We start from the raw sequence: 14,706 nt of genomic DNA, 5'->3' as shown, positions 1-14,706 counted from the left end.
ACTGGGTTAAACAGCCCACAGCAGCAGCTCACACCCTGATACACACCCACAAACTGTGGGATTAGGTTAGAGCCAGAGAAAGAGAGGAGACAGAATGACCCAGAGACAGCGACAGAGCGACCCAAACAGAGCGACCCCGACCGAGCGACCGAGAGGAAAAAGGTAGCACAAAAGTGAAACAGAACAAAAAGCACTAGACACCAGCGTGGTAGACCACTATTCTCTCTTCCCTCTCTCCCTCCAGACATCTGGTAGCCATCAGCACCGCACACAGGAAGCGGCCGCCATGCCGTGCTGGGGCGCCAGGGAACTGCGCCTTTTTCCTCCGTCAGACTCAGCGCTGCGCTCAGCAGAAACAACAAAATCAGGCAGCAGAGGCCAGCCCTCACTGAACACAGCAGAAGCACAGAAGAGGCTCACATTCCTACTGCCACAGCCTGCCAAGAGGAGCCCTGAGCAGAGAGGGACAGAGAGTAGGCTGACTGAGGCTTGGCTAATGGTGTGGGTTTGAGGCTAGCTCGGTGCATCTTTTATTTTCCTTCCTTTCTCTCCCTCCCACTCTCTCTCTGCCTACTGATGGCCTATGAGGAGGTGGAGGGGGTTATTGATTGACATTCTGGAATATCCTAAAATGCACACACACACACACCTTGCTCATTTAGTCTCGTAACTGGTTCTGAACTCCTTCCAGGACGATTTCACATGTGCTTATACACAGGCTCCATGCACTCTCAGCTTTAGAGACTTGTTCCCATGACTGCACAAACAATCCAGTGGATAGAAACAGGATCACTAGAAAAAGCATCCCCATTCAAGTCAATGTTCTGTGATGGGTGGATGGCCTGCAGGTCATATTTGTATTTCTATGGTCTGGTCCCGTGAGCTGCTGGAAGGGGAAGCCAGCTCTGCCTGAGAGGCCAAAGCAAAGGGACCATCTTTGGACATCTGTGTGCTCCTGGGTCCCTGCAGCAGCCCCCTCTCTCTGGAGCAGCAGTAGGACTCAAAGTTGGGGCTGGAAATAACCTCTCTCTCTGTCATAAGGTCTATTTTTACTAGCCCGATGACTCCAACTGAATTCTTCCGCTGCTCTGTTTGCTACATAATTCAGTCTGAGACCGCAACAAACTACTTCAACGATGTCAACGTCAAGATAAGGGGTGTTGTACAGAACAAAGTAATCAGCGATTGGATCATCTCTAACCAGAGAATCAAAGCTAATGACAAATGTAAAAAAAAAAAAAAACTGCACTTTACCCACGAGTGTCCCAGCCCAACCTAGCGGTTTCTGAGACCAATCAGAACGGTTAGAATGTTTGCGTCGGGGAGGTAGTAGGTACTCAGATAAATTGCAGAGAAGTAGCATCCGTGGTCGTGGCGTAGCCAGGCAATATCTTTACAGCGAGCCATTTTTCCAGCCAGAGGTCACTGGACTGGCTTTAACATGGAACAATAAATAACGATTTCTAAAGTTGAACTCTGAACATGTTCGTATTATATTGTACTGCAAGTTGCATTTATGTAGCCTGCATTGTATAACTTAGGACCAAATCTGTCTTCATTGTCTGCCCTGGATACAGGCATTTAAACATATCCAGCCAAGAGTCTGGAGAAGTGTCTTATCTGTGCTTCATAAGAACTGGGTCTGGATAGTGTTAGAGTTGGCATATTCAACCATAAACGCCATGTGACTGTGGAGCTCTACAACCACAGGAGAGTTTCCACACAAAAAAAATAGAAAGAGTGTGCGTGTATTAGAGGTCAACCGATTAAAATAGGGACGATTTCAAGTTCTCATAACAATCAGAAATCGGTATTTTTGGACACTGATTTGGCCGATTTTTTTACACCTTTAAGTAGGCAAGTCAGTTAAGAACACATTCTTATTTTCAATGACGGCAGAGGAACAGCAGTACGACATATTTTTACATTGTCAGCTCCGGGATTCAATCTTGCAACCTTACAGTTAACGAGTCCAACGCTCTAATCACCTGCCTCTCATTGCACTCCACAAGGAGCCTGCCTGTTACGCGAATGCAGTAAGAAGCCAAGGTAAGTTTCTAGCTAGCATTAAACGTATCTTATAACATGGTTGATGATATTACTAGTTTATCTAGCGTGTCGTGCGTTGCATATAATCGATGCAATGCAGGGTGATTATTTAACAAAAGCGCATTTGCGAAAAAAGCACAATCGTTGCACGACTGTACCTAACCATAAACATCAATGCCTTTCTTAAAATCAATACACAGAAGTATATATTTTTAAACCTTCATATTTAGCTAAAAGAAATCCAGGTTAGCAGGCAATATTAACCAGGTGAAATTGTGTCACTTCTCGTGTTCATTGCGCACAGAGTCAGGGTATATGCAACGTTTGGACCGCCTGGCTCGTTGCGAACTAATTTGCCAGAATTTTACGTAATTATGACATAACAGTGAAAGGTTGTACAATGTAACAGCAATATTTAGACTTAGGGATGCCACCCGTTAGATAAAATACGGAACGGTTCCGTATTTCACTGAAATAAACGTTTTGTTTGCTAAATGATAGTTTCCGGATTCGTCCTTATTAATGACCAAAGGCTCGTATTTCTGTGTGATTGTGTTATAATTAAGTCTATGATTTGATATTTGATAGAGCAGTCTGACTGAGCGATGGTAGGCAGCAGCAGGCTCGTAAGCATCCATTCAAACAGCACTTTCGTGTGTTTTGCCAGTAGCTCTTCGCTGTGCTTCAAGCATTGCGCTGTTTATGACTTCAAGCCTGTCAACTCCCGAGATGAGGCTGGTGTCACCGATGTGAAATGGCTAGCTAGTTAGTGGGGTGCGCGCTAATAGCGTTTCAAACATCACTCGCTCTGAGACTTGAAGTAGTTATCCCCTTGCTCTGCATGGGTAACACTGCTTCGAGGGAGGCTATTGTCGATGTGTTCCTGGTTCGAGCCCAGGTAGGAGCGAGGAGAGGGACGGAAGCTACACTGGCAATACTATAGTGCCTATAAGAACATCCAGTAGTCAAAGGTATATGAAATACAAATGGTATAGAGAGAAACAGTCCTATAAATACTATATTAACTACAACCTAAAACCTCTTACCTTGGAATATTGAAGACTCATGCTAAAAGGAACCACCAGCTTTTATACGTTCTCATGTTCTGAGCAAGGAACTTAAACGTTAGCTTTTTTACATGGCACATAATGCACTTTTACTTTCTTCTCCGACACTTTGTTTTTGCATTATTTAAACCAAATTGAACATGTTTCATTATTTATTTGAGGCTAAATTGATTTTTATTGAGGTATATAAAGTTTTTAAAAAAGTGCTAATTCAGTATTGTTGTAATTGTCATTACTACAAATAAATAAAATACTTTTTTTTTTTTTTATTAAAAACACGATTATTTTCTTTAAAAAAAAATTATATATATATATTTTTTTTACATAAACAAATCGGCCGATTAAACGCATTGGCTTTTTTTGGGTCCACCAATAAATCGGTATCGGTGTTGAAAAATCATAATCGGTCGACCTCTAGTGTATATACACAGTGTACAAAACATTAAGGACACCTGCTGTTTCCATGACAGACTGAACAGGTGAAAGTTATATTTTATTGATGTCACTTGTTAAATCCACTTCAATCAGCATAGAATGTAGATGAAGGGGAGGAGACAGGTTGAAGAATTCTCAAGCCTCAAGACAATTGAGACATGGATTGTGTATGTGTACCATTCAGAAGGTGAAAGGGCAAGAAACAATTTACGTGCCTTTCAATGGGGAATGGTAGTAGGTGCCAGGCGCACTGGTTTGTGTCAAGAACTGGAAAGCTTTAGGGTCGCTCACAAAAATTTCCTGTGTTTATTAAGAATGGTCCACCATCAAAGGACATCCAGCCAAATTGACAACTGTGTGAAGCATTGGAGTCGACATGGGCCAGCATCCCTGTGGAACGCTCGACACCTTTTAGTCCATGCCCTGACGACTTGAGTATGTTGAGGGGAAAAGGGGGGGTGCAACTCAATATTAGGAAAGTGTTTAATGTTTTGTACATTCAGCGGGAGATTGAGTCTTTATCTATGACAGTATAAACAGCAAGAGCCAGGCAATAAAGGAACATCTGTTTACAGACTGCATCAAGCGAGGCCAGCAGCCCAGCCACCAAGCAACATGACAAAAAGCAAACAGTGTTGTTTAAGGGGGGGGGGGGGGACTAACTTCCAACTTGTTGCTTTTTTTCCCAAGAGGAGCGGTAAGGAGAGAGGGAGAGAAGAATAGGGGGGTGGGTGGTGGTGGCGTTATTAGCAGTGTTTGTCAGCGGAGCACGTTGGGAGTTATAACAGGCGGACTTTGGAAAGACGACATGGGCCTAGAACGCCACATGACCACCACCGCAGTTGATGAGAATAGCCACAGAAACAGAGAACTGGTCACCAGGACTGTCCACACAGTGGTAGTGAGTGACGCAAGGAAATTGTTACATTTGGGGAAGGATGGTGTCTGTGCTGGTGGGCCTTCCCATTCCACAACACTAATGGGACAAGTCAGACCACGAGGAAATACAGATAAATGTACAAATAGTTATAACTATGTAATAACTTAGAAGTTGAAAGGATCTTATCCCTGCTATATCATCACTGCAGTCCACACTGTCAGACAGTGTGCCTTGTCTGACCGGCTACACGTAGCTGCTGTAGCACTAAGCCCGTGGGTTTTTGGCCGTGGGTCAACTCCAGGCCTATTCTTGGTCCCTGAGACCTAGACAGACTATCAGGCAGAAAGTGTGCATAGATTAACTGTCTAGTGTATGTTATAAAGAGACCTATGGCTTTCATCACTGGATTGCTAACTACACCAATAAAACCAAATCAGGCAAAAGCGAGCACTCCCATTGCCACACACACACACACACCTGAGTGAAAAACAAGCCGCTCAAATACAGCACTGCACAGGTCATGTTAAAATCAGGCTTCCTCAATGTTGTAAAACACTGGCGGAGGCTTTCACCCATGTGTGTGTGTGTCCCTGTAAAATAACCAAAACTTTATTCATAGGGCTTAGCTTTAATTGGCTGCTGTGTTATTGTGGTTGTGAGCATTGTTTATCATGTCGTGATTGGGTTTCAAGCGGCCCCCGCTACGTAAACAAGCAAATGAAAACTTAGACAACCGAAAAGCGCCTTGGGTCGTCTGGCGATACTGGTGGAGCTCTGGGTACATAAACACTAGTCAGGTGGTCGTTTTCTTTTTTTGGAGAATCATTCAAATACAAACAATGAATGGGTCTGAGACAGTTCATCTGTTTGGAAAATATTTCAGTCTTTCGAAACGACTGAAAGGAGGGATAAACAGGGTATATGTGGTACGTAACAGCATTGTAATTGCTGTGTCAACAAGATATCACCCCGCATTAATGTTGTATGCCTTTCTTTTTTTCTTTACGTTTCTAATGGACATTTAAATAATTGATGGCCGATGCAATCCATTATTTTCTGGGCATGACTGCTCCCACACAACAGCAGCAGTCTGCTGCTTTTCAAAATGGACTGTTCCGTTGTCGTGGTAGCCAGGAGGACATACTCTGCATCCCAAAATGGGACCCTGTTCCCTATATAGTACACTACTTATTGGTCAAAAGCAGTGCAATACATAGGGAATAGTGCTGTTTGGTACACAGGGGCTCTCCAAATCTGTTCCTGGAGATCTGTCCCGTAGGTTTTCACTCCAACCCTAATCTAGCGCACCTGCTTCTAATAAATATCTGGTTGATAAACAGAATCAGGTTAGTTACAACTGGGGTTGGAGGGAAAACCTACAGGAGGGTAGCTGTCCAGGAACAGGGTTGGAGAGCCCTGGTCTTCAACAATAATGTATGCTGGCTGCAGGCTAGGAATAGCCTCCAACGCTAGCGCCACACAAGCGGTTCTGTTCTACTTGCTAAGCAGATTTAATGAATCCTGTACTCAACAAAAAAGCTATTCCTTTGTTTCGTTTGACCACTCCACTGAGTCCCGTCTGTCTATCCATCCGCTCTGTCGTTTGATCAGAAGTTGCAGAATATCCTCCTTGGTTGGTCGCAAATTAAAAATGTTAAATTAGGCTTGAGCACGAGTAATGGCTTATAGGGCGCTGCAGCGAGCTACATACAGTAAGTGGTTCAGGTCAGGAGACAGACTCCCTCAAGCTGCTAACTGGTGAAGAGACATTTACAGAAGTGGAAGAATATTTTCTGAGCCGGCTAGAGGATGTCCTCAGCGAGTCTACTGCCGTCACCCTATGGATTTGTCCCAAAAGGCACCATATAGTGCACTACTTTTGATCAGGGCCCATAAGTAGTGCACTATATAGGGAACAGCCATAAGTAGAGGGACACTCAAAACAGGGACCTTTAGGGTTCAACATTTTCCCTCTCAGCTCGTTGTGTCAGCCTGTCTCCGGAGTGTTGTTGTTCAAACACTGAGGCCCTGTGAGGGAAAGGATGGGAAAAGCACAGCGTGAATAACCCCTCTGAATGCTTTGGGTGCGACCAACCAATTGAGCTTCCTATGAGAAGAGCAATCATGTCGCCATATGGGGAGGGGACACCGAGAGCTATTCCCCCTGCTGCCTCCCGGCCTCAACTGTCTCCGCACATTAAGTGGAGCTGACAAAATAACAACCAACTTTTATCCCCTTTAATTTCCTTGGGTAGTGTAGAAAACACAGCGCAGATGTCTCAAGACACACAACCTGCAGGGCTCTCTGATGAAAGCTTTACGAGTGGGACCTCCAGAAATTCACAGATTGTGAGAGAGGCGAGAAACGAAAGAGGAAGTTTGCAAAAATGAAAGTGCAATGTCAATGAAATGAAAACCTAACAGAGTTGCATGTTCAGAGCAAACGTTTACATATCTGCAGCTGGGACAAATCAGACTGGAGTGGTTGTGGTTTCCTCATACCATCTCACCAAGACGAGAAAGGCGAACGCAACGGTTCTGAAGGTGACCTTACATTAATACATCCTATAGGCCAGGGGTATTCAACACCTACTCTACGAGGTCTGGAGCCTGCTGGTTCTCTCTTCGACCTGATAATGAATTACACCCACCTGGTGTCCCCAGGTCTAAATCAGCACCTGATTAGAGGGGAACAATATAAAAAAGCAGCGGAATTGGCCTTGAGGTCCAGAGTTGAATTTGATGGCTATAGTATATCAAATTGAAAAAATACCTATCCCGTGTATGGATAAACCTGTAACACACTAAACACCCACAACACTGTGGTCCATGAAGTCTATATGCCAGCGTATGGCCCCTAGCCATGTGACAGAGACCCCTTTCTCTGGGGACCTGCACTGTCATGGTTACGCTCCTACTATATACGCTGTCTGTGCGTCTACATGTCTCCACAAAATAGAAAAAAGGCCTTTGTGTGCACTTTGAGCTGCCCAGTGCTCTGCCTGCCGGTAAACAGGGCGGTGCTGCAGACACAGGCAGGCCGCTGAACAGTTTAACCCTTTATCTCGTCCAATCAGGGGCTGAGCTGGCCAGCCGGGGACAAACTTTGCCCAGAGTGGTTAACCTCCCGGCAGGGCTACGTGTCTGGACTGGAGCTACTGTGGAGAGTAGAGGCTGAATGCTCAGACACTAAGGGTCAACACTGGAGAATGAGAGGGCACACAAACAGAAGGTCTACTTAGATCAACCTGTACAGTCTATAGATGACCCGTCTCCCTGACAAAAAGCAGCAGAACCACCTCTCTGACCCCCCCCCCCCCTCTCAGTTAACACACACAACCAAAATACCCATCCCTGTATCTGTCACCTTTACATTCAGAACCCTTGCCAGATGGAGACCTACACTACCGTTCAAACAGTTGGGGTCAATTAGAAACTTCCTTGTTTTTGAAATAAAAACTTTTTTTTTGTCCATTAAAATAACATCAATTGATCAGAAATACAGTGTAGACATTGTTAATGTTGTAAATGACTATTGTAGCTGGAAACTTCACTGTTGACGTTGAGAATGGTGTTTTGCTGGTACTATTTAATGAAGCTGCCAGTTGAGTACATGTGAGGCGTCTGTTTCTCAAACTAGACACTGATGTACTTGTCCTCGTGCTCCATTGTGCACCGGGGCCTCCCACTCTTTCTATTCTGGTTAGACAGTTTGCTCTGTTCTGTGAAGGGAGTAGTACACAGCGTTGTACGAGATCTTCAGTTTCTTGGCAATTTCTCGCATGGAATAGCCTTCAATGCTCAGAACAAGAATAGACTGACTGAGTATCAGAAGAAAGTTCTTTTGTTTTTGGCCATTTTGAGCCTGTAATCAAACCCACAAATGCTGATACTCAACTGGTCTAAAGGCCAGTTTTACTGCTTCTTTAATCAGAACAACAGTTTTCAGCTGTGCTAACATAATTGCCAAATGGCTCCAGCTAACAGCTTCAACCAGAAACAACAATTCGCCAGTGATCAGTGTTCCTTCTCATACTGCATGCAGGGCCTCATCTACACCACAAAGATCCTTATTAACACTTTTCAGGGTCAAAATACAGCCATTCATATTGTAGAACACCATTAAGGACACACACACAGTTACACACACAGTTCCAAAACTTACACACAAAAGGTCACAAAAGCGGTGTTTAAACAGACGCCGCCAGGCTTTGTCAGAAGTGTGAATCAGATGAATTGGGTCAAAGAGTTGTTCAGAGACAGCAGTAGAACAGGCTGTTCCTACAGGGCCACAAAGCAGCAGCAGCAGAACAGGCTGTTATAGGGGCACAATGAAGCCATTTAGGCCAGAATAGACATGTACCAAATCATACAAATAGATTAACACATTCTTAGGGCCTAATGAATGTAGGGTGAAATAAATACACACTAGGTCTATAGACCTGAGGGTAGTGAAGTAGTAGGCTACAGTGCAATCAGGACACAATCAGTTTTCTCAGGGGCCTGGTGAAATGCAACACACTGCATTTACCCATTGGATTATACCCTTAACAAAATGTCCACTTTTTAAGGGAGTAGACCGTTCTCAGTGCTCCATTCACATAAGGATAAGTGTTCCCAGTCTGTCACTTCAGAGTGACATGCTGTAAGTAAGATGGACTTGATGAATGAACACCTCAGGGTGTTGCAGTCCACCAAGTTAGCAGTTACTCAACCTCAGTGTGTACAGCAGCTGCGCTGGCTCCCTACACTACCCTCCAGTTAAAACATAACACACCGATTGGGAATAAGGAACTTTGGTCACTAAGTGTCATGTGATCAGAGTCTCCTGTCTCATCTGTTCCTGCTGTGGGAAGGCATGGTTACGGTGTCACCACCACTAGCCACTCCATAGTAACCCCTACATCCCCCCGGCTGACTGATTGTCACACTTCACGAGGACAGAGGGAGTGTTGAGCGCCGGGTGCCGATTGATCATGACTAGGGAGTGGACTTCTTATCCTGACCATGTGACCTGAACAGGAAACACTCTGGGCCCTCAATACAGGCTCTAAATTTGGGGCGGCAGGTAGCCTAGTGCTTAGAGCATCGGGCCAGTAACTGAAAAGTTGCTGGGTCGAATCCCCGAGCTGACATGGTAAAAATCTGTCTATCTGCCCATGTACAAGGCAGTTAACCCACTGTTCCACGGTAGGCCGACATTGTAAATAAGAATTTGTTCTTAACTGACTTGCCTAGTTAAATTAAGGTTAAATAAAAAAACTGGCTCTAACTAGGACTAAGTAGGGCTGCAGTCAGGACAAACTCCTGTAGTAACAAGGAGAACTATGAACTGAGTTCTGTGCCGATTCAGATTGATCATAACATCAGTGGAGGGAGGACAGAAGGAATGGTATTTGGCAGGCGATGCCTTGGTTCAGTATGGACAATCAGAGACAGAGACTCCTCACATCCTCCTCTATCCCCAACTCCTTCTCAAAACCCATTGGCTGAGAAAGCCAGAGGTCCTTCACCTCCAATGGGTTTTGAGGTGGCGCGAGGGGTATACAATCGAGATTCTCCCTGAGAGATCGGTTGAGGAGAACTGGTTGCTGTGAAAACATGTAGAGCGCAGAGCCGTCCAGTCCCCAATGCAAATATCAATAGAGATATCCAATAAGCCACGAATACAACACTTAACAGCCTTTTGGACACAGCAAGACTTAAAAATGGCCATTTGTGTCTCAGAGTTGTGGCGTGCAGTCTCTTTAACACGCCATCTTTGTAGATTAGGAGCAAATACAACTGATAGAGGGCCCACGAATACAATGGCGATAGATGTTCTTTGGATAGATAACAGATCCAATATCATGGGAACTAATATACAGCCAACTGATTCACCCACTGATTCACACAACAAAGGGGACATATACAGGGTGGCAATTTCATTATGGGTGTGAGAATGTTAACACTTTTCAGGTAAAAAACAAAAACAAAGGTCATGTAAGACTATCAACAATGACATCCAGCTTCCAAAGAAGTGTGTGATTTATAGAGAGACAACCATTACTTTGCATAACTGTGTTCTAGCTATGCAACTGTGATTGAAATGTATTTTCATATCATTTCAATACTGTACTGATTTATACGGGCATACCTCCCTGTCTCGTAAGTAGGCCGAGTCTCGAGTCTACATGGGACACTCTTCACGCCACTTTGATACAAAGTGATTTGTTGCAGGTTAGGAGAGCATTTTTGGTAACCTTAACCTCAGTCTCCTAACGTGCTGCGTAAGTCCTCCTAACCTGCTACAAAAAAAGTCACTTCGGTATCAAAGTGGCATGAGTCTACATAGACTAGACTATGGAGAAGACTGAACATTCTCATTTCCTGTGACAACCAGGAACTGCTTTCAAAAGCATTCCTTTTAAGAACACAAGTCAATTGGAATTCATTCAGGACATTGTGAGAGTTGTCAACGTGATCTGTTTGTTAGATCCGTACATTAGTCAAACCTACACTTAGGATTTTGACATTAAAGCATGTGCTCAAACTATTATGCTATGACTTTCAGTTACCTTGCCGTGGAATGCAAATGTTGCACAGTATGGGACCATTTTCATGAATGCTTTGAAATAGGCCCACTGTTGGAATTTGCATCAAATCACTTAAAAGCTCAACAGCATGCAGGCTGTCATCATAACAAGATGTAGCCTAGGAGGCCATTGTCACCTGACAATACTACAATCGGATTTGAAATCCACTTCTTGCTATTCATGAATTGTCGATAATTTTGTTGTAGCACACACAGATTCGAGATGCTGCAGAAACTTTGTGCAGCTGGGGGAAGTGATTAGCGAGGCAACGTACACAAATTCGAAATAATCGAAAGTGTTACATTTGCATAGCTACAATGTATCCGCTCTGTGGTAACGATCCAAAGCAAGACATGAATATGATCAAGCTCAGACTTACGTAACGTCTCAACTTTTTTTCTGGAGGAGATTTTCTTAACCAGCCCGAGCACACCACATCTCCCCCGCTCATCTTTCCTCCTTTCTTCCTCGCCGTCTGGATGTTTGGGCCGAGATTGTTTTGAGTGAACCTGCAAATATTGACAGGGAGCGGTCAATGGGGGAAAAAAAACTGGAGAAAAAATACGTCGCATTGGTTGAGATTTTATGAGTTGGGTAAGCGATAAATACCGTCACACCTCCTAGTCTGCGCTGCGAGTCACCAACAGCGACTTTACGACAGTCCTCTGAAATGTATCAACCTCTTTTGTCAAGAAGTGTGTTAAATAGCCAAATTAAATCCCAAAGTGTCGTGCGTCCGTGGTTACCTTCTTCTGGATATGTTTCGCACTCCAAGCAGAATAGTTGCTTGCAAGTGAAACTCGCCGAGTTTGGCTTTCAGTGAACGCGCTTTTATGCAATTCCTTCCAAAGTAGAACAAATATTTGTAAGCACACTAGGATACTTATTTTCCTCTCCTTTCCGACGCATAATTGTTTCACGGAAAGTACAATGCCTTTTCACCCAAAAACGTAGCGTTTCACCGACCTTCCTCCCAGTTTCACTCCCTGTGGTTGCTAATTATGATTGACAGATCGGCAGCTCTGTGTTTTCCCTGAACTCAGCCTGACAGCCTCCTTTGGAACACGCAGGCAGAGGGAGAGGCGGCGTGCAGGAAAATATAACCAACACGCCATGGGACATGTAGTTCTCAATTGTTTGGCGTTTCTCCCCCCAAAACAAATAACCGCATTTTGATCAATTATTTTTTGCATATGGTTAGTATAGATTTACAGCCATCTGACTGAATACCGTTGGGAAAATATGGCTTTCTAATGACTGAACGGAATAACAAAGAAACTGCATTCCAGTGTTCAATGTAGGACCTCTCATGCCATGCGCACGTGGAAACTACACTTACCACAATGCGCGCCACTTGTGCGCTCGAAGTCATGCAACCTCGAAGACAGTGAAGAAATGCCCGTACAATTAGAAAGTTGGCGATTGCCATTACATTATAGCTATGTGTGTAAGTGTGAGCACCAAAACCAGAAACAACAAAACTCGAATAGGAATATTATAATTTCAGCAACAATAAATAAAACATCTCTTCGTCAAATGTTTTACCTTTATTTAACCAGACAAGTCACATTTCTATTTACAATGTTGGCCGACGCTGGGCTAATTCTGCGGGTGCCCTATGGGACTCCGAATCACTGCCGGTTGTGATACAGCCTGGATTCGATCCATGGTGTCTGTAGTGACGCCTCTAGCACTGAGACACAGTGCCTTAGACCCCTGCACCACTCAGGAGCCCAAATTAATTAAATGTCTTTGTTGCTTCATTGCAAGAGTAGGCTATCCATCCCTTGACAACTCTAGTAGTGTTGTTCTTGTAGACCCTGAGCCTGACTATTGGCAATTTGACAGAGATGAGTTCCCATGAGGGTTAAAGTATCTGTGGAATTCTGGAATGTTATTGTAATGGTAAAAAGCTCTCCACTGTATTTTGGCTATTAGCCTGTATTTGTAAGTCCATCTATAATGTTTGACTGCCAATTTCGAATGGGTTTGAGCATAGTATACATGCAGATCAATATTGTTGTGATTAACGAATAGTCAACTGATGTACCAAAACAAACATTAACTTTTCATATAACTTACTAATACAAATTAATAACTATTATTGTGCACAACAGCCATCACAGGGCGGCAGGGATCCTAGTGGTTAGAGCATTGGACTAGTAACCGGCAGGTTGCTGGATCGAATCCCCGAGCTGACAAGGTAGAAATCTGTGGTTCTGCCCCTGAACAAGGCAGTTAACCCACTGTTCCTAGGTTGTTGTAATTAAGAATTTGTTCTTAATTGACTTTCCTAGTTTAAAAAAAACAATTCAATGTATGACTCAGGCAACACAATAACATTCAAACAATGTATTAATCATATGCAGATTCACAACTAAGTACAGCCATGACCCACCCAGTTGTGAGTGAGACTTTACATTCAAATATTAATCCATTTAAACATTCACATAGCCATTAAAGATATTTGTCACAGCATAGCTCCATACAGCAGGCAAGCCCAACCGGTGAGGACAACAATTGAGTACATTTGTCAGTCTACCATCCATAATACTATTGATACTACTTGTCAATGTCTTCTAAAATACTATTCAGCCTGGGAGATAATTTTTCCTTTTTACTGTGTGCTCCTCAAGATGGGTCTATGACACCATAGAGCTGAAAGAAAGATATTGCTGTGGTAAAAGTTCTAGTCACTGGTATTTTGCTGAGCCATACTAGTCACTGAGGAACTTAACAGGAGCATAAATCCCAACTTCATGGTCCCCAATAGACAAATGGAAAAAGAGAGAGGAAGGGAGGGAGACAGAGAAGGCATTATGTTTATTAAATTACATTTTAAATAAGTGGTTCCAGAGTTCATGCTTTTGCAAGGGACTTAAATTTTTATGAGAAAGGCATTAAAACCAATTGCATTTGATGTGCCAACCATAGAAAAATAAAGGGATCAAACAGGGATCAAACAATATGCATTTGTGATTTGTATTTGTATGGGGATGTTAGCTGCTCATCAAATCATCCCACATTGGTTTTTGCCTTCATTGTTATCACATTGAAATCTCTGCAATAATAGAGGGGTTATAGTATCCATTTTAAAGCCCACCGCCACAATAATAGTATTTCATAACTTCAATTGAATTGTAGCGTACTTCATATGTTCCCAGAGGGAAGTTGTTTTGCCACAATGGCAGTAAATACAATAGACTGAAAAAGTTGCTCCTAAAAAAGTGCAGCCTGGCAAATCTACATACAATACTGAAAAAATGTATAAATGCAACAATTTCAACGATTTTACTCAGTTACAGTTATAAGGAATATTTAAGGAAATCAGTCAATTGAAATAAATTAATTAGGCCCTAATCAAGCCATGGGTGGGCTTGGGAGGGCATAGGCCCACCTACTTGGGAGCCAGGCCCAGCCAACCAGAATAATTTTTCCCCACAAATGGGCATTATTACAGACAGAAATACTCCTGTTTCATCAGCTGTCTGTGTGGCTGGTCTCAGACGATCCTGCAGGTGAAGAAGCTGGATGTGGAGGTCCTGGGCTGGTGTGGTTACACTTGTTCTGCGGTTGTAAGGCTGGTTGGACGCACTGCCAAATTGTCTAAAATTACATTGAAGGCAGCTTATGGTAGAGAAATTAACATTCAATTATATGGCAACAGCTCTGGCAACAGAGATTCCTTCAGTCAGCATGC

At 43.5% G+C, this 14,706-nt stretch overlaps 1 protein-coding gene across 13 annotated transcripts in view; it reads right to left on the bottom strand.

Annotated features, from left to right (window-relative positions):
• LOC110534539 (GRB2-associated-binding protein 1) overlaps nucleotides 1-12,348 on the bottom strand; it is a 72,075-nt gene extending 59,727 nt beyond the window's left edge. For 4 of the 13 annotated variants that reach the window (XM_021619443.3, XM_090187651.1, XM_090187654.1 and 1 more), the window contains exons 1-2: nucleotides 11,624-12,348; nucleotides 11,386-11,515 (exon numbers count right to left, since the gene is read on the bottom strand). In XM_021619443.3, coding sequence (XP_021475118.2) covers nucleotides 11,386-11,457 — 72 coding nt within the window. In that variant the 5' untranslated portion in view covers nucleotides 11,458-11,515; nucleotides 11,624-12,348. Of the gene's footprint in view, nucleotides 1-11,385; nucleotides 11,516-11,615 lie in introns of all 13 variants that reach the window. The other 9 variants (XM_090187646.1, XM_090187649.1, XM_090187652.1 and 6 more) reach the window with 5 other exon arrangements.
• Between the last annotated feature and the right edge of the window lie 2,358 nt (nucleotides 12,349-14,706).

The sequence above is a fragment of the Oncorhynchus mykiss genome, chromosome 10, assembly GCF_057628025.1.
Source record: "Oncorhynchus mykiss isolate SJ-2025 chromosome 10, ASM5762802v1, whole genome shotgun sequence".
Taxonomy (NCBI): domain Eukaryota; kingdom Metazoa; phylum Chordata; class Actinopteri; order Salmoniformes; family Salmonidae; genus Oncorhynchus; species Oncorhynchus mykiss.
This window is presented reverse-complemented; position numbering and strand designations above follow the sequence as displayed.